At 37.4% G+C, this 19,186-nt stretch overlaps 1 protein-coding gene across 1 annotated transcript in view; it reads right to left on the bottom strand.

The window, feature by feature from the left end:
• Positions 1-217: 217 nt before the first annotated feature.
• The window catches only part of LOC148952215 (apolipoprotein D-like), a 48,703-nt gene continuing 29,734 nt past the window's right edge, over positions 218-19,186 (bottom strand). Inside the window, exons 4-5 of the mRNA XM_089089663.1 lie at positions 15,176-15,394; positions 218-377 (exon numbers count right to left, since the gene is read on the bottom strand). Coding sequence (XP_088945789.1) covers positions 310-377; positions 15,176-15,394 — 287 coding nt within the window. The 3' untranslated portion in view covers positions 218-309. The remainder of the gene's footprint in view (positions 378-15,175; positions 15,395-19,186) is intronic.

Below are 19,186 nucleotides of genomic sequence, written 5' to 3'. Positions count from 1 at the left end.
TTCGTTTTAAATTATCGATCCAGTTTGACCGCAATTAGTAACGTTCATAGGTAATTGAATGTATACATTCCTACAAATTCGAAGTATCTCCTTAATTTTCAGACTATGTTGGATTTCTAATAAGAGTGTTCGGCTCAACTGCAGTAGCTAACATACTTTATGTTAAAGATTCCCTAAACGTCGGGTACTTTTCATTTTACTTAAATAAACCAATTAGTTCTTTAAAATAGACAATTTTCTTTGTTGACTCATATTGTTGAAAAAAAAATATAATTATGTAAAGTCAGAAATTCAAACTAATGTCGCAAGTCAATTCCAACATCCTTCTTGCACAGTAGGCTTGTACTCTATTTCCTCAGGATTTAAGTCGAGGCTTTCTGGAAGAAAAATTAGTTCAAAATTAGTTGTTTTTTTAATCTCTTTTGCATTTATTAATGTGGACTTAGTGATTGTCGAAACTCACAGAGGGCATTTGAATTATTGTAAAAATAAGAAGTGTTTGGTCAAATGACCTTTTGCCTACTTTATTGAATTACATTGGTTGTTGGACCAAATCTTTCCCTTAAAGTAGATTTTATTTCGTGAAAATAATTTCCAACAGACAATTTCTTGGGTGAGGAAGGGGGTGGAACACGAAAAGGTATTTCGTGAAAAGTGTTAAAATGATTTGGATGTTGGAAATTTCTGCACCTTAGATGCATCTTTCCGTTCTGTGTGTGTTTTCCTTCTGTCTTCTGATTTTGGTTTTCAGTTACTCCCTCCTTGCTAATATCATTGATTTTAATCTTAAATGACTCAAATCAAGTATTTCTGGAAAGAGCCATTTCAAATTAGTTGTTATTGTTTTAGACTTGGAATAAATACAATTTTCATTAGAGCCTTAGAATATTTTCGGCATTTCAATGTAAAACAACACGATTCACACAGGGGCGGGGCGTCTCCCCCCCCCCCTCCCTGCTTCCCCAGAAAAATCTCACTATTATTTTAAGATCACGATACGTTGTGTCCATTTCGCTCTTTACTTTGGCAGCGCCAATGCTGTTTAGCCTACTAACAAAGCAAACAGAATGAAAAGAATGCATACAGATGTGACGTCATTCATATAATTTTTTTTCCAAAATTAAAGTTAATCTTCCAAAAGATAATCAAACAGCATTTTCCAAAGATAATCAAAATCTTGATTATCATTTCAAACCAAAAACTGTTAGTGTGCCAATTTTCAGAAAAAATTGTCGATCAGTTTTTTGAGGAACAATATATACATATATTCACAAATATTGATGCTCGTTGTCGCATGTCTTGTAACCGCAGATTTTGTATTGCATCCTTTTCGTTTGCGATTCAATGTGATTCTCGCTGTTTCTTGTCTTCTAGCTACAGATTTCTTCGTGCATCATTTTCATTGTGATTCTTTGTGTGTTTCATTGTGTGTTTTCATTTGTGGTTCGTTGTGATGCCTGTTGTCGCATGTCTTCTAATGGTGGATTTGGTCTGCTTCATTTTCTCCTAAGTTATCCTAATCTATGCAAATTTTTTTTTAATCGTCCTTATTTTTCTTTTAGTGCTCTTTCCTAAACAAACTCGACGCATAAATTAAAAACTGATTACAAAAATGGCAATTTTTCATACTATTTCTTTCTGTTTTAGTTGCTTGACACTATAAGTTCAATTAAGAAAGATTCACTGAAAAAAAATTTGCGAAGTTGTCTTTCTCCTAAGTTATCCTGATTTATTTTTATTGGCAATTTCGCGTGATCTCATGCACTATTTTATGAGTTGAAAGGGTGGGAAATGTAAATATTGTACCATTATAGTTTCCATTGTCAAAACCCACAACTCCTCGTCTTTTATATTCCCCTTCTCCTCTGCTTAGTAAGTGAAAACTAAAAACGTGTTTTAAAAACTACATAATGAGAAAAATCCATTTAAATATGACACGAAAACGATTTTTCGAAATTTTTGAAAAAGAGCTTAGAACGTTGATGTGTGTCTTTTTATTCGTTTTATTTCTCCAACAATAGCAGGACACCGAAACATCATAGAAAGCTGTCTAATAGTTCATTTGAAAGCTAAAACCTACTCTACATGCTTAGCATAAATTGTCTTGACAACGCCATCGTTTTGTCGAATTTGGCTCCAAAAATAGCACTTTTTGTTTTATTTCCAGAGAGGATAGGCTTGGAAGCATAAACTGGGTACCATAAAAGCACTCATGGCCACAAATCGTTAACCAGTTGACTAAGATCTTCCTTTGGAATGCTTCACTTCCCAGTGCTCTTAATAAGCGAAGATTACACAACGAGTTTTGACCACAAACTGCCTAGTTAAAAAATATTTTCACTTGAATTTGAAGCTTATTCGGGGATACGACGAACACTTTTCATTTTCGTTTTGATAGTATAAGTAATGTACGAAAATATAGTTTGGGAGTTCGATAAAGAGCTTAAAACTATAATATTTTGTTTTAAGAGCTTACCGGGTGTTTGGTGGCATCCAAGGGGAGCACAAAGGCCTCTTATTAACTCATGTTTTTATCTGAAACGTATTTGCAATTTAATGTTGGTTTACTAGTCTCAAGTTTCACTTCCTCCTTACCAAATCACTCTTCTGTGAGCGACGGTGGCGCAGCCCCTAATTGTAGCAAAAAGGAGAGGCATTTCAGTCTGGTTTCTAAACAAACGCATTGAGAATAATCTAAGGAGTCTCATGATACGTATTTCTTCATCCGTTACGCAATGACCAGCTTTTGGTATTTTTTCACAATCTTGGCTCCATGTGGCACCATTCGGCAGAAGTACAAAAATTAAGCAGCTATTTCCTGCGTGTATTAGTCTATACCGAAGTATACGAAGTATAAGTCTACCTTTTGCAAACCTTCGTGTTAAGTCTTTTTGTTAAGTCTTTCTCTTTCCCTGTATGTCTTTTGTTTCTCTCTTCCCTTTATTTCTTTCTTTCTAAACGTATAAAAGTTGAGATATGGAAGATAAGGCTGATTTCTCAAAATCGTCTAGAATTGTTTTAGCCAATTGGAGGAATTGAAGAGGTTCCTAGGCAGCCTCCAACAAAATGCCAGTATCATGATAAACCGTGTGGAATTTGACTAGTGAAGATCCTTTAGAAGTGTAATCAGTGTATTGACGAACGCGTTTTCTCACAAAAGCTAGAATTCCACTAAAACAATAAAATCCAAACAAGCCACAGAAGTAGTGTTATGGGGAGTCTTGCGAGCCGGAGCATGGGTAACTTCAAAGTTTATATAGGCATGGGTACTATCGAAAGCTCTAGTCTTAGAATATTTTCTGATTTTGTGTCATGGCTTGCTGATCATATGCCAAAATATCAGAAATAAAAAATGTATTTTACTTCAACTAGTTTTCTCGTTTGGTTGTCGCTCAGCCGTTGAAAAATGAGACTATTCATGCACTGCTAACAGTGGATACTAAGAAACTGAAAGGATTTACCTTGAAAAACAGGAAGCACCGTGATCAAGTGTCATACGACTGGCGGATGGAAACAGTTCAACTGCATAGCAATAAAACTGGTGTGTGAAACAGCAATTGAGTCCATGCTCTGTCATGGACTTACTAGAGTATATGTGGAAGTACTTCTATACTGTGTATCTTAGCGTTCAGAAAGCCCACTACACTAGTGAGTGTGGCCATATGGCTCCAATGTTTTATTATTATTTATTATATTTTTTTCTCAGAGGCACTTCATATGGAAGGGGTCGTCGTAGAGACTTCAAAGGGGCTCATTCGATAGGAAATCGAGAGGTCTAGTGCCCTTTTTAAGGGTCAAAAGTGATTGGAAGGCAACTAACACCCCTTCCATACCCACCAGTTCCTTGAACACATCCAATCAAAATTTTTAGATAGCCATTTTGTTCAGTGTAGTTGAGTTTAAGATAGAAGTTATGTTTTTGAGGAGGACACTCCCCCGTAGCCCTAAGCGTACGGGTTGCAATTTATCCCCTGGGGGCATGTAAAACTTTTATAGGAAGCGTTGTCGTAAAAACTTCAAAAAGGACTCAAAAAGGAGGCACTTCATATGGAAGGGGTTGTCGTAGAAACTTCAAAGGGGCTCTTTCGATTGGAAATCGAGAGTTCTAGTGCTCTTTTTAAGGATCAAAAGTGATTGGAAGGCAACTAACACCCCTTCCACGCCCACCAGTTCCCCAAACACATCCAATCAAAATTTTGAGATAGCCATTGTGGTCAGCGTAGTTGATTTCCAGATAGAAATTATTTTTTTGAGGAGGACACTCCCCCACAGCCCTCAGGGCAAGGGTCGTAAGTTATACCCTGGGGGCATATAAGGTTTTTATAGAAAGCTTTGTCACAGAAACTTCAAAAAGGACTCATTCGATTGGAAATTGAAAGGGCTAGTGCCCTTTTTTATAGTCGAAAGTGATTGGAGGGCAACTTACCCCCCTCTCACGCCCACCTTTTCCCCAAATACATCCAATCGAAACTTTTAGATAGCCATTTTATTAAACGTATCTGAAAGTTCTGTAATCTAAGTCTTAGATGGTGTCAACCCCCCACAGCACTCAGAGAATGTTTCCAAATTCAGGTCTATAAGCATGTACTGCTTGTTTAGACTTTGTATTTATAGAAACCTAAAAAGGAGCTTGCTCAATTGGATATTGAAATGGCTAGTGCCCTTGTTAATATTTGAAAGTGATTGGAAGGCAACTAACATCCCTTCCACGCCCACCATATCCCCAAACACATCCAATCGAAATTTTAATATAGCCATTTCGTTCAACTTAGTTGAAAATTCTGGAAATTATATGTTTGAGCAGGACACACACCCCAGAGTCTTGAGGGCAAGGGTTATAAGTTATACTCTAAGGGCATATATGGTTCTTGTGAAAGGATTGCTTGTATAAACTTCAGAGAGGGCTCATTTGAGTGGAAATTGAAAGTTCTAGTTCACTTTTTCAGTGTCAAAAGATATCGGAGGGTAACTAGCTCCCCCCCCCCCCAAACCATTTTCTCCCAAATGCATCCGATAAAAATTTTGAGATAACTATTTTGTTAAAAATAGTTCAAAGATCATATATCAAAAACTCTGGTGTCGACACAACCCCCAAGGGCCTGGGGGAAGGCGTTGTAGGTTATGCCCTGGGGGCATATATGGGTCTTATGGAAGGGATGCTTGTATTAGCTTCAAAGAGGGCTCATTTGATTGGAAATTGAAAGTTCTAGTTAACTTTTTAAGAGTCAAAAGAGATTGGAGGGCACCTAGCCTCCCCCACGTCCCTTTTTCCTCAAACCCATCCGATAAGAACTTTGAGATAACCTTTTTTTCAAATAGTTCAAAGACCATATAACGAAAACTCCGGGGTCGACACAGCCCCCTCCCCCAGGGCCCGAGAGCAGGCGTCGTATGTTGCACCCTGGGGGAATATGGTTCTTATTGATGTGATGCTCATAAAAACTTCAGAGAGGGTTCATTTGATTTGAAATTGAAAGTTCTAAGTTCAGTTATTTAGAGTCAAAAGAGATTGGAGGGCTATTAGCCCCCACGCCCTCTTTCTCCCAAATGCATCCAATAAAAATTTTGAGATAGCCATTAAGTTAAAAATTTCTCAAAGGTCAGATAATAAAAACTCAGGTGTCATCACAACCCCCCAGGGCCCGGGGGCAGACGTTGTAAGTTATGCCCTGGGGCATACATGGCTCTTATGAAAGGGATGCTCGTATAAACTTAAGAGAGCGCTCATTTGATTGGAAATTGAAAGTTCGAGCTCACTTTTAATAGTCAAAAGAGATCCGAGGGCAGCTAGCCCTCCCCCACGCCTACTTTTTCCAAACCCATCTGATGAAAATTTTGAGATAGAAATTTTTTTAAAAATAGTTTAAAGGTCGGCTAAGAAAACCCCCCAGGGCCCAGGAGAAGGCGTTCTAAGTTATACCCTAATGGCATGTATGGTTCTTGTGAAAGGGACGCTCGTATAAACTTCATTAAGAGGGCTCCTTTATAGAGGGATCAATTATTGGAAATTGAAAATTCTAGTTCACTTTTTGAGAGTCAAGAGAGTTAAGGGCAACTGGCCCCCCCCCCCCCCCTCACGCCCTTTTGTCCCCAAACCCATCCGCTACAAATTTTGAGATAGACAGATTTTTGGAAATTGTACAAAAATTAGATAACAAAAACTACCCCCAGTGTCCGGGGGATAGGCGTTGTAAGTGTTGTTTTGGGGGCGTATATGGTTCTTATGAAAGGGATTCTCGTATAAACTTCAGAGAGGGCTCATTGGATTGGAATTGAAAGTTCTAATTCAATTTTCAAGAGTCGAAAGATATCCGAGGGCAACTAGCCCCCTCCACCACACACACACCCTTATTTCCCCAAACCCATCCGATTGTGTTTTTATAATAGCCATTTGATTAAAAATAGTTCAAAGGTCAGATAAGAAAAGTTTCTGTGTCGACGCAACCCCCCAGGGCCCGTAGGCAGGCATTATGAGTAATGCTCTAGGGGCGTATATAGTTCTTGTGGAAGGGATGCTCGTATAAACTTTGGAGAGGGCTCATTTGATTGGAAATTGAAAGTTCTTGTTCACTTTTTAAGAGTCAAAAGAGATCGGAGGGCAACTAGCCCCCCCCCCCTCCACGCCGTAAATGCATCAATTAAAATTTTTGAGATAAACATTTTGTTAAAAATAGTTCAAAGTTCAGATAACAAAACCTCCGGTGTCGACACAGCCCCCAGGGGCCAGGGGTAGGTGTTTTAAGTTATTCTCTGGGGGCATATGTGGTTATGGAAGGGATGTTCGTATAAACTTCATAGAGGGCTCATTGAAAGTTGTAATTCACTTTTTAAGTGTCAAAAGTGATTGGAGGGCAGCTAGCCTCCCCCAACACTCCATTTATTTATTTTTCCCAGAGGCACTTCATATAGAAGGGGTCGTCGTATAAACTTCAAAGGGGCCTCATTCGATTGAAAATTGAGAGTTCTGGTGTCCTTTTTAAGGGTCAAAAGTGATCGGAGGGCAACTCGCCCCCCCCCCCTCATCCCTTTTTCCCCAAATACATCTGGTAACAATTTGAGGTAGCCATTTTGTTAAAAATAATTCAAAGATCATATAACAAAAACTCCTTTACGTTTGGCCATTTCGTTAAAAATAGTTCAAAGGTCAGATAAGAAAAACTCCTGTGTCGACACCCCCCCCCCAGGGCCCGGGGCAGGCGTTGTAAGTATTGCTCTGGGACATATATGGTTCTTACGGAAGGTATGCTCGTCTAAGCTTCGGAGAGCGTTCGTATGATTGGAAATTGAAAGTTCTCGTTCACTTTTTAAGAGTCAAAAGAGATCGGAAGGGAACTAGCCCCCCTCTCCCCGCCCTATTTTCCTCAAACCCATCGAGCCATTTTCTTAAAAATAGTTCTAAGGTCAGATAACTAAAACTCCGGTGTCGACACCCCCCCCCCTCCCGGGCCCGGGTGGCAGGCATTGTAAGCTGTGCCCTGGGACCGTTTGTGGTACTTATGAAAGGGATACTTAAAGAAATTAAAAGTTGCAGTTCATTTTCTTAGAGTGAAAAAATATCGGAGGGCAACTAGCCCCCCCCCCCCGCCTTCCACGCCTTTGGGTTTATCGGATGGATAAACCCATCCGATAAAAATTTGAGGTGAAATTTTATTGAAAATACTTCGGCCGTCAGATATTAAAACTCCGGGGTCCACACATCCCCTCAGTTCCCAGGGACAGGCGTTGTAACTTATACCCTGGGGATACATATGGTTCTTATAGAAGGGATGCTCGTATAAACTTCAGAAAGGGCTCATTTGTTTGAAAAAAGAAAGTTCTAGTTCACTTTTAAAGAGTCAAAACAGACCGAAGTTTAATTAGCCCCCCCCCCGCCATGCCCTTTTTCGCCAAACCCATCTGATAAAAATTTTGATATAGCCATTTTGTTAAAAATAGTTCAAACATCAGATAATAAAAGCTCCGAGGTTGACACAAACCCATTTTTGCACTTTGATATTGTTACTTTGATACCAGTTTTGATACTTTGATGAAAATTTGATTTTTTTTTTAAGTTTTATTTTGAAATAGGGGGTTTTTAAAAGCTTTTTGCAATCAAAAACGAAAAAAATTAATTAAAAAAAAACTTCCGGAAAAGTAAGTTTTCCAAAGAAAAATAAAGGTCATTGTAAACTTAAGCTCAGCAGATACAAATACCTGTTAAAATTCAAACTCAAAACGACCAGAGATTACTATTAAAGAATAAATGAAACCCAAAACGAACAGAAATTGAATAAATAATCACAGCAAAAATATACAACAATTAATAATATAAATGAATTGATAGATTTTAAACCAAGTAATTATTTGACTGCAGATGAAAATCCATCTTACAAAGAAAAAAAAAATTTTCATATTGAATTATTAATAAAACTTAAGACGAACAGAATTGGGACAAATAAACTAGGCAAATAATCATACAATAGATTTAAATGTAAATTAATAAATAAATCTTATATCGAATGAAACTTAAATTGAATGTGCAAATGAAGCTTGAAACGAAGAAAAATCACCACAAACAAGAATTTGGGTATCACCTCCTTCTCTCACTGTAAAAGTCTAAAACCTGCAGCGTCATTGGCGCTTTACTGAAAACTATATGCGTCTTGAACAGTCTTGGAAAGTATAAACAACATCAAACTGAATATTTGATGTATAATGATATTAATTGTTGAAAGATCCATCAGTTCAAGAACTTATTTCACTATAATTTGATTTTTATTTTCAATGCTCTAATAACTGGAAAAGAAAATATTTGTAATATAATTCTTTTTCAGTTAAGGACCAATGACGCAGTAGGCTTTTGGTTTTTATTTACAGTTAGGAAAGGAGGCAGTATCCAAACACTTGTTTGTAGTGAAATTATATTCGTCTTGAACAACTTGAAAAGAGCTAATAAATTAAACTGAATATTTGATGTATAATTATATTAATTGCTGAAAGCTCATCAGTTTAAAATGTTACTATAATTTTAAAGTTTATTTTCAATATTAAGTACAAAAGAGAATATTTGTCATAAAATTGGTTTTCAGTAAAGCGCCAATGACGCAGTAGGTTTTAGACTTTTACAGTGAGAGAAGGAGGTTTTAAGCTTGATTTTTATATTCAATCTAGGCATTACTCGCTTTAAGATCTATTTATTCATTTATAGTATTACTTGTTGTATGTTTTTTTCTATGATTGTTTGAAGCTTGATTTTCATATTCAATCTAAGCATCACTCGCCTTAATATATATTTATTCATTTATATTATTAATTGTTGTATGTTTTTTGCTGTGATTGTTTATTTAATCTCTTTTTTTTTTGGGTTTCATTTATTCTTTAATAGTAATTTCTGGTCGTTTTGAGTTTGAATTTTAACAGGTATTTGTATCTGCTGAGCTTAAGTTTAAAATGGCCTTCACTTTTCTTTTTTTGTTAATTATTGTTATTATTGATGCTCTTTTGGCTCCAGTTCAAGTTTACCTTGTCTAGCGGGCTGACCTTTGGTGTTCGAATTGAAAAATATGGTAGGGACTACTACTACTACTGACAACTCACCGCAGCACCAAGCCGCCTGAGGCCAACACAGCGACGCACGCTTCTTCTCCATCCCAATCTGTTCAAAGCCTTCCTTTTTACACCCTCTCAGGAAATTCCAATTTCCTTTAAATATTTCTTTATGACGTCCTCCCACGCCAGATGAGGACGACCTGCTTTCTGTTTAGCCATAGACGGTTGGCCAAAAAGGACAATCTTCGGTAGTATGTCATCCTTCATCCGCACAACGTGCCCTAGCCATCTCAACCTTTCTTTTATTATAGCCCTAGAAAGCGGGGTCGAACCACACTTTTCGTACAGCCTACTGTTTGAAATACGGTCAGTCAGTCGGGTACCCTGAACAATCCGTAGGCAATTTCTCTGGAAAACATCTAGCAAATCTTCATCCGCTTTTCGGAGTGCCAATGCGTCAGAGCCATATTTGACCACTGTCATCTCTGCAGCTTCTAATATTCTAATCTTGGTTTGCAGACTTATCTTCCTATTCTTATAAACTTTTTTTAATTGTGAAAAAAAAACACCAAGAAAGCTCAATCCTTAGCTTTCTTTCTTCCAGTATTTCAATCGTTATCCATGGCTTACGGGGTTCCTGTTTCTTCACTTTCATTGCCTTAGTAGGACACGCACTATCATAAATGGGCAGAATAACAGACATTAGATTATCAAGTGTTCTCGTTGGGGATTCTTCTTCAGAAAACACAGGGGTTCAATCGATAACACTAACCTCCTCCACAAACTTTTGAAGATTCCCTTTTTTCATAAACCTTGTCTTGAGCCTTGGCTATTCTACTTTTAACATCTTCACTGCTCCCACCGTCTTTACTAATAATACTACCAAGATAAGTAAAGCTGTTCACCTGATCAATCTTTTCGTTACCCAACGTCACTTTTTCATCTTTACTTATTCCTAGCCTTAGTGACTTGGTCTTCTTAACACTAGTTTTCAAACCTATTCTAGCACCCTGAACTCTCAAATCCTCTAAAAGTTCATTCATTTTGCTCACACTTTCATCTAGGATGCTTAAATCATTCGCAGAATCTAAGTTCAGGAGAGTTTTTCCTCCCCATTAGATTCCGTGGTCTCCCATTGCCTTTCCTGTGCTCCTTAAGACAAAATACATCAAAATGATCCATATAAGGGGGGATAGGACACAACCCTCCTTAATTCCTGATTTAATACAAAACCAGCTGCTAACCTAATTTCCCACCTTAACCGCAGCAGTGTCATTCTCGTACATAGCACTACCACTTTAATGTATTTGTCTAGTAGGATAAGACCTTGCTAAAGCTCTTCTGTCAACAGAATCGAACGCTTCCTCATAATCCATAAAACTGAGGACCAAAGGTGTTTGACAACTCAAGCACTTCTCAATTATTAACCTAGAAGGGAAAATTTGGTCAACACATCCTCTATCTTTCCTAAAACTGCACTGTCCTTCTCTTAAAACTTTGTCTACAGCATCTCTAAGTCTAAACAGTATCATGCTACTAAGTAATTTGCTACCTATAGAGACTAGACTAGTGCCTCGATAATTACCACATTCAGTCTTATCACCTTTCTTATACAGTGGTTTAATTAAGGTTTTCTTAAAATCATTAGGCACTTCCCCTTTTTCAAAAATCATATTTATAATCTTCAGTAACTTATTTCTAACCTCAGAGCCCCCATCTTTATGAAGCTCATTTTCCACACTATCAGCAGCTGGAGCCTTATTATTTTTTAATCCTTTTGGTACTTTCGCTAATTCTTCGTAACTCAACAAATCTTCCTTCACATCCAAGGTATCACAAACTTTTTAATTTTCCTCTACATCTTTTCCTGCATCTCTATCTCGGTTTAGTAGATTCTCAAAATGTTCTGCCCATCTCTTTTTTACTCTTTCCTTATCGTAATTGTGGCCCTGCTCCTATCTTTAACTGGGACATGTCCGGATTGACTACTCCCTCTCAATTTATTAACATGTCAGTACAAAATTTAACATGTCCTCCTAGCTGCATCCTCCAGATCATCAGCAGTTTTATCGATGGCTTCCATTTCACACATCCTTAGTTCATATGTTAATGCTTTTTCCACTTCCTTTAAATTCCTTTTGTTTTCATATGATCTATCACTCAGATAATTCTTGTACAAGCCCCTTCTCCTCTCTATTAAACATAAAGCTTATTCACTAATATTCCTAGCTGCAGTCCTAAATTTCTTCCCTAAGACACAATCAGCAACTTCACAAATTATTTTTCTAAAATTATTCCAACCATCTTCCACATTGCAAATTTTAAACTCTTAAGTTTAGTATTCAACTGCTACTGGAAAGCTTCTCTCAAATTCTCATCCTGGAGTCTACCAACATCATAACTCCCCGGGAGGTAGTTACCCCTCTGAAATTTCAGCTTTAAATTAACCCTAGACACTGCTAGATGGTAATCTTTACTTTTAACATCAATAATAGCACTGACATATACCCTAGTATCTTGTCTTGATCCTGCCAGTCTTGGGTTTACTATAACATAATCAATAAGGTTAGCTGTCTTACCATCACGTGAATATCATGTTAACTTATTGGACATTTTATGACCAAACACCGTGTTGGTTATAACTAGATTGCTTTACCCACGAAATTGCAAAAATCTGTAGCCATTACTGTTTTCTTTTCCTACACCAAATTTACCTGGGCTAGGATACCATCTATCAGGGGCGGATCCAGGATTTTTTTTTTGGGGGGGGGGGGCGCAAAATAGGTTGATCCGATAAACTTCCGTTAGGATCAAGTTTAATTAACGCACACTTGCGTTAATTAACTAAATTAGCCTACTTTAGACGGCGCTAGGGGGACGCCCCCTCGCCCCCTGGATCCGCCACTGTCATCTATCCCTATTTCTACTGGCCTGGGTGTTAAAATCTCCTAGTAAAAACATCATATTTCTACCTGGGACCCTGTTTATTTGCTCCTGTAATTGTAAGTAAAATTCATCTGAGTCACTAGTATCTCCGTCACTTGGTTCTAATGGGGCATATACTACTATAAGTGATGCCCTGAACTTTTTAGTCATAAAATAAGCCATTAGTATTCTATTATTAATACCTTCCCAGCCTAAACAAGACTTAGCAGCTTCTTTATTCATCATGAGCCCTACTCCCTGTCTATGTACCCCATCCTTCCTACCTAAGTTAGCAAGTTCTATATCACCTAATTTCATGTTTCCTACCCCTGGGATATGAGTTACTAAAACTCCTAATAAATGCAGTTCGAATCGTCTGAATTCGTCAGTCAAAATGTCGATACGATAGTCATTTTTTAACGTCGTAACATTCTAAGTTCCAGTTTTCATGTTCTTTAAAACATTAAAATTATTTTGGCCTCAGAAAAAGCAATTATTCCGGATACCAGTGCAGGACGGGGATCACATATCTTCTCAAGTCTACACCGAACATTAATCAGAATCCCGTGCGAATGCTGTGTCGTTTACTAGGCTATGATTTCCTCGAGGAGCGCCACTCCTCGAGTGGGACTAGAGTTGCCCGCAAGGTCCTCAGTCTTGCAGGTACCCCGTAAGGGTCGAGGCAGTCCTTTTCAGAGGCCGTTGTCCATAGACCTGGTTCTTACGCCCTGCTGCAGTTGTTCTCCTATAGAGGATCCTCCCGCGATGGTGTTCTGCGTCAACATGCAATTTAACCCATTACTGGGAGAATGTTTGTAACTCATGGGACGTGTGGACACGCCGGTGGGCCTTGTTGAGTGTACATTTGAGGGGCCTTCTTCCTCCTCCACCTGTATTTATGGCAACGAGCGAGGGTGCCCCAATTTCTATTATGGGCCCCCAGAGACAAGGTCCCCCCTTGGATCGTGCCTCCTATAGAGGTACCCTACATATCTGTAGGGCGTTCCCCTATCGCCACCTGGGGACGCGCTGAGTGGCCTGGGGGAGGCCCCTTAAAGCTGGCAAATGGTAAATACATTTTCTTATAATTACAATTTAGCTGTCCCAAATAATAATCAAATATTAATGTTGCTATCTATTATATAGCAAAAAAAAATATAATAATAACTGGCGTTTCACGAAGAAAGACGAAAAGGCAAAAAGGAAACTAAAAGATCAAAAATAAAAACAATAAAATCCAAAACCAAGAAATAAAAACAACCAAAATGGTAGCGACGCTTCGAAGAAAAAAAATAAAAGTTCGTTTAGATTCTAAGAATCAAAGATTAAATTTTCCACCTGTTGTTGGTGTTAGATCTGAGGACTGGAGCCGCTACCTGGTAAGTAAAGCAGATTCACTGCCGAGGGTGCATCAACGCCCACGTCACGACAAAATGTGACACAAGGTTGTGTTTGATTGCTCAAAGAAATGTCTTCATAGAGTGGCATAGCAATAATTGTAAATTACTGCCGGGAGGTACAATATGGCACCATGTTGCTATTTCATTCCTAAAGTGCAAGGTTTAGGAATGTTTTTATAAAATTTTCTCCCGTCGTTTTATATTGTTTGTATCATAAAAATTTATTCTGAAGCATTTTGTGAATTCTGTCAACCCAATTTCATAAATCAGGCATGGTTAATAAAAAAAAAAAACCTAAAATCGAGCAAAAATTGGATACTCCGAAAGACAGAGGAGAATTTGTTAGATTTTTTCAGGAGGATTTGTCTACGGATATTGGGTACCCATCTCACTAACGTTCTTTGGATGATCACTAACGTTCTCACATTCTCTGGATGAGGGATGACAGACTGCCAAAGATTGTCCTTTTCGGGCAGCCATCTAGGGCCAAACGAAAAGCAGGTTTTCCCTGAATGGGGCAGGAGGAGGTCGTAAAGAAGGATTTAAGGAAAATTGGAACTTCTTGGGAGGGTGTAAAGAGTGAGGCTTTGAATAGACTGGAATAGAGGAGGAGCGTGTTAAGGCCTCAGGTGGCTTGGTCGTACAATTAGTTGTAAGTAACAGTAGCAGTAGTATTTTATTTAAACAAGCAGTATTTTATTTAAACGAACAGGCAAGCAGTTTACTTAAATTCTCGCAAGGACAAAGACTTAGACTAAAAATTAGCGTTTGAAAAAACTCAATTTAACAGTACTTCAGTAAGATTATCTGTTCAGTAACAGATTACCTTAAAGATTTAGTTAATTCTTTGGACTATTTTGCTATTCAGAGCTGAATAGACGTAATACTGGAATAACGAAATCTGTTTGCATTATATCAGCTTCCAAGGGATTTTTTGTTACAAGCAGTCTGTTGGATGACAAGCATAAAATAGATGAAAAAGAACGTAGCATATAGTCTACTCTTCTCTAAGGATCAGGGAAAAATGGCCTTGCTCCCCTCACATCAAGAAATCTGGAGTCGTGTTTCCCAACGCTCTGTCATACGAGCTAGCGGGGCTTGGTTTGTTGGTTTTAACCCTTTCATGTATTCATAAAAACAGATAAAAGTGCTTTCTATAATGTTTCTGCATATATCTAATGAAAATTTACGATTAGCCGGGAAGTTTTCGCGTTTTGTCTTGATCAATATTGTCAATTTCCAACAGAGACTCTGAAGTTTTTCTTTGACACAACAGGAATATGAAGATAATAACATGAAGATAAATCAGTTATTGACCTTACCTGCAAAGGCAATCATTAGATCAAGCTTTTCCTGTGGTATAGATTGGGTTCTGGACATGAGATGCACACAGTAGTTCACCACACCAAGCGTGCTTGTTGTACAATCATACTCCATTGCAGTTTCATCATCTAGCCAGATTACATTGTAATCAGCTGGTTTTTGAAATGCAAAGAATCGCTGGTCAAAGTTACCAGGTACTTCACCAGGTGTTAATGTTGCTAAAAAAAAAAAGAAAAAAAGGGAGCTTGTCTTTTGGGAATATATACACAGTTATTGTTCATTTAAAGAGATAATATATATATATATATATATATATATATATATATATATATATATATATATATATATATATATATATATATATATATATATATATATATATATATATATATATATATATATATATATATATATATATATATATATATATATATATATATATATATATATATATATATATATATATATATATATATATATATATATATATATATATATGCACTTTTAGGAATTCTGTAAGTTAGTATTTTAGAATTTCTTAAAGAAGTTTTCAAAACTTTATTGTTTTCTTCTGGAGAGACTAACCACTAAATCTATACCTATAACTTGACTGAGCAGCAAGGCCATATCCATGATTTTTTTTTTGGGGGGGGGGGGAGATTTACAAATTTATTTAAAAATAAAATCAAAAATTTGTTTCTTTGTATGTTTGGTACGTTTTATCATTCGGTAAAATTCCGGGGGGGGGGGGGTTTCAGCCCCCCATAAATACAACTATTTAAAACTTTAGATATAATTGCAATTTCTGTCTCCAAAAATTCATTCAGTAAATTTAATCTTCATGGTGGTGAACGTTGTCCACCCGTCACTTTTACGTCACCTCTCAGCGTCGCTATTTTTCTCCAATGCAATTGCGCAATTCGAAGCATATGCGCATGCATAGTGGGTTTTAGAAACTTCACAAAACGTCCTAAATTTGAATCAGCGTTATAGTGAAATTTTAAGTTGTCTTTGTAAATAAACATGAAAATTTACCAAACACTTTCAAGTAAGAACATTTGTCGCTTTTCTCTTCAGTTACTTTATAGTTTTCTATGGGTGTCAATTTTTAGATAGAATAAAGCATGGTTTCTCATAGATATACCAACTATGACTATAAGTGCTGCCATTTGTTCACTATTAAGCTTTGAATAAACAGGCATATATACATGTAAATTATATAAACACACTTTTTCATTCTTTACTCTATAAGCTCTTTATAGGTCTCACTAGGGTGTCAAGTTTTGGACAGAATGAAAGCCTGGCTTTTTGAAGATGTACTAATTTTGACTACAGATTTAGCAATTTGTCCGTTATTCAAGATTCATCAAATATAATTAGCTATCGTTGTTACGGCTAATGACCCAACTAATTCATGATACCTTTTACGACATTAATATTAAAAAAAAAATCTCCACAAAGTAAGTTTTTCAAAGAAAAGTAAAGAACTCCATTAAACCGAAAAATGAGCAAAAATAAAATCAAATAATCTACCAAGCGTGAAACTGCCAAAAATCAGCATCGATAAATAAATGAAACCCAAAACGAGCAGAAATTACAATGAATAACCGAGTCAAACTCAAAACGAGCATAAATTAACATAAATTGTGCTCAAAACCCCTACGCCTTCCCAAGGTCAGAACATAATTTGCACTTTAATGAAAAAAATACAAATGAATGTGCATTGTCAGTTTTATATACATATACAGATATTTAGTAATCAAAATGTTAATATTATTTGATTTATTAAAGTTATAAAAGTAGAAACATTTATATATTATAAACATTTATGTTCCAATCGAATGAGACCTAATTTCCAGAACGTTCAACTACGTTAAACAAAACGGCTATCTCAAAATTTTGATTGGATGCATTTGAGGAAATGGTGGGCGTGAGAGAGGCGTTAGTTGCTCTCCCATCACTTTTAACTACTAAAAAAGGCACTAGTCCTCTCTCTTTCCAATTAAATGAGCCATTTGGAATCTTCTATGACAGTGTTTTTAATAAAAACCTTATATGCCCCAAGGGCACAACTTCCAACCCTGTCCATGTGGGCTGGGGGGAGGGGGGATGTCATCCTCAAAGACGTAATTTCCAGAACTTTCAACTACGTCGGAGAAAATTGCTATCTCAAAATTTTAATTGGATGTGTTTTGAGAAAAGGTGGGCGTGAGGGAGGGTTAGTTGCCCTCCAATTACTTTTTACTATTTAAAAAGGCACTAGCCCTTTCAATTTCCAATCGAATGAGCTCTTTTTGAAGTTTCTATGGCAACGCTTCCTATAAAAATCTTATATACCCCAGGGCATAACTTACAACCCTTGCCCTGAGGGCTGTAAGGGGGTTGTCATCCTCAAAAACATAATTTCCGAACTTCTCAACTACGTTGAACAAAATGGTTGTCTCAAAATTTTGATTAAATTTGTTTGGGGAAACTATGGGCGTGAGAGGGAGGTTACTTGCCCTCCAATCACTTTCGACTATTCAAAAGGGTACTAGCCGTTTCAAATTCCAATCGAATGATTCCTTTTTCAATTTTCTGCGACAACGCTTTCTATAATAAAACCTTATATGCCCCCCAAGGCGTAACTAACAACCCTTGACCTGAGGGCTGTGGGGGTAGTTTCATCCTCAAAAACTCAATTTCCGGAATTTGTAACTAAGTCGAACAAAATGGTTATCTCATTATTTTGATTGGATATGTTTGATGAAATGGTGGGTTTGAGATGGGGGTTAGTTATCCTCCAATCACTTTTGACTATTAAAAAGGGCACAAGCCCTTCTAATTTCCAGTCGAATGAGCCCTTTTTGAAGTTTCTACGACAACGCTTTCTATAAGAAAAACCTGATATTCCCCGAGAGCATAACTTCCAACCCTTGCTCTGAGAGCTCTGAAGAGGTTATCATCCTCAAAGACCAAATTTCTAAGACTTTTAACTACGTTGAACAAAATTGCTATCTAAAACTTTGATTGGATGTGTTTGGGGAAAAAGTGGGCGTGAGAGGGGGGTTAGTTGCCCTCAAATCACTTTCGACTATTAAAAAGAGCACCAGCCCTTAGAATTTCCAATCGAATGAGCCCTTTTTCAAGTTTCGACAACAAAGCTTTCAATAAAAACCTTATATGCCCCCAGGGCATAACTTACAACCCTTACCCTGAGGGCTGTTGGGGGAGTGTCATCCTCAAATATATAATTTCCAGACGTTTCAACTATTTTTAACAAAATGGCTATCTCAAAATTTTGATTGGATGTGTTTGGATAAATGGTGGCCGTGGAAGGGGTGTTAGTTGCCTTCCAATCACTTTCGACTATTAAAAAGGGCACTAGCCATTTCAATTTCCAATCAAATGAGCCCTTTTTGAAATTTCTACGACAACGCTTTCTATAAAAACCTAATATGCTCCCAGGGCATAACTTACAACCCTTGCCCTGAGGACTGTTGGGGGGTTGTCATCCTCAAACACCTAATTTCCAGAACTTTCAACTACATTGAACAAAATAGCTATCTCAAAACTTTGATTGGATGTGTTTGGGGAAAAGGTGGGCGTGAGAGGGGGTTGCTCTCCAATCACTTTCGACTATTAAAAAGGGCACTAGCTCTTTGAATTTCCAATCGAATGAGCCTTTTTTGAAGTTTCTACGACAACGCCTTCTATAAAAACCTTATATGCCCCGGGGCATAACCTACAACCCTTGCCCTGAGGGCTTTGGGGGAGTGTCCACTTCAAAAACATAATTTCTATCTGGAAATCAACTACGCTGAACAAAATAGGTATCTCAAAATTTTGATTGGATGTGTTTGGGGAAATGGTGGACGTAGAAGGGGTGTTAGTTGCCTTCCAATTTCGACTATTAAAAAGGGCATAAGCCACTCGAATTTCCAATAGAATGAGCCCTTTTCGTAGTTTCTACGACAACTCCTTCGATACGAAGTGCCCTGGTCTAAAGGAGAAAAAAAAAATCATACATT

Source organism: Artemia sp. Qi Xiang Cuo, chromosome 5 (genome assembly GCF_049724085.1).
Source record: "Artemia sp. Qi Xiang Cuo chromosome 5, ASM4972408v1, whole genome shotgun sequence".
NCBI classification, from domain to species: domain Eukaryota; kingdom Metazoa; phylum Arthropoda; class Branchiopoda; order Anostraca; family Artemiidae; genus Artemia; species Artemia sp. Qi Xiang Cuo.
The sequence above is the reverse complement of the archived record's forward strand: the minus strand, read 5'-3'. Positions and strand labels throughout refer to the sequence as shown.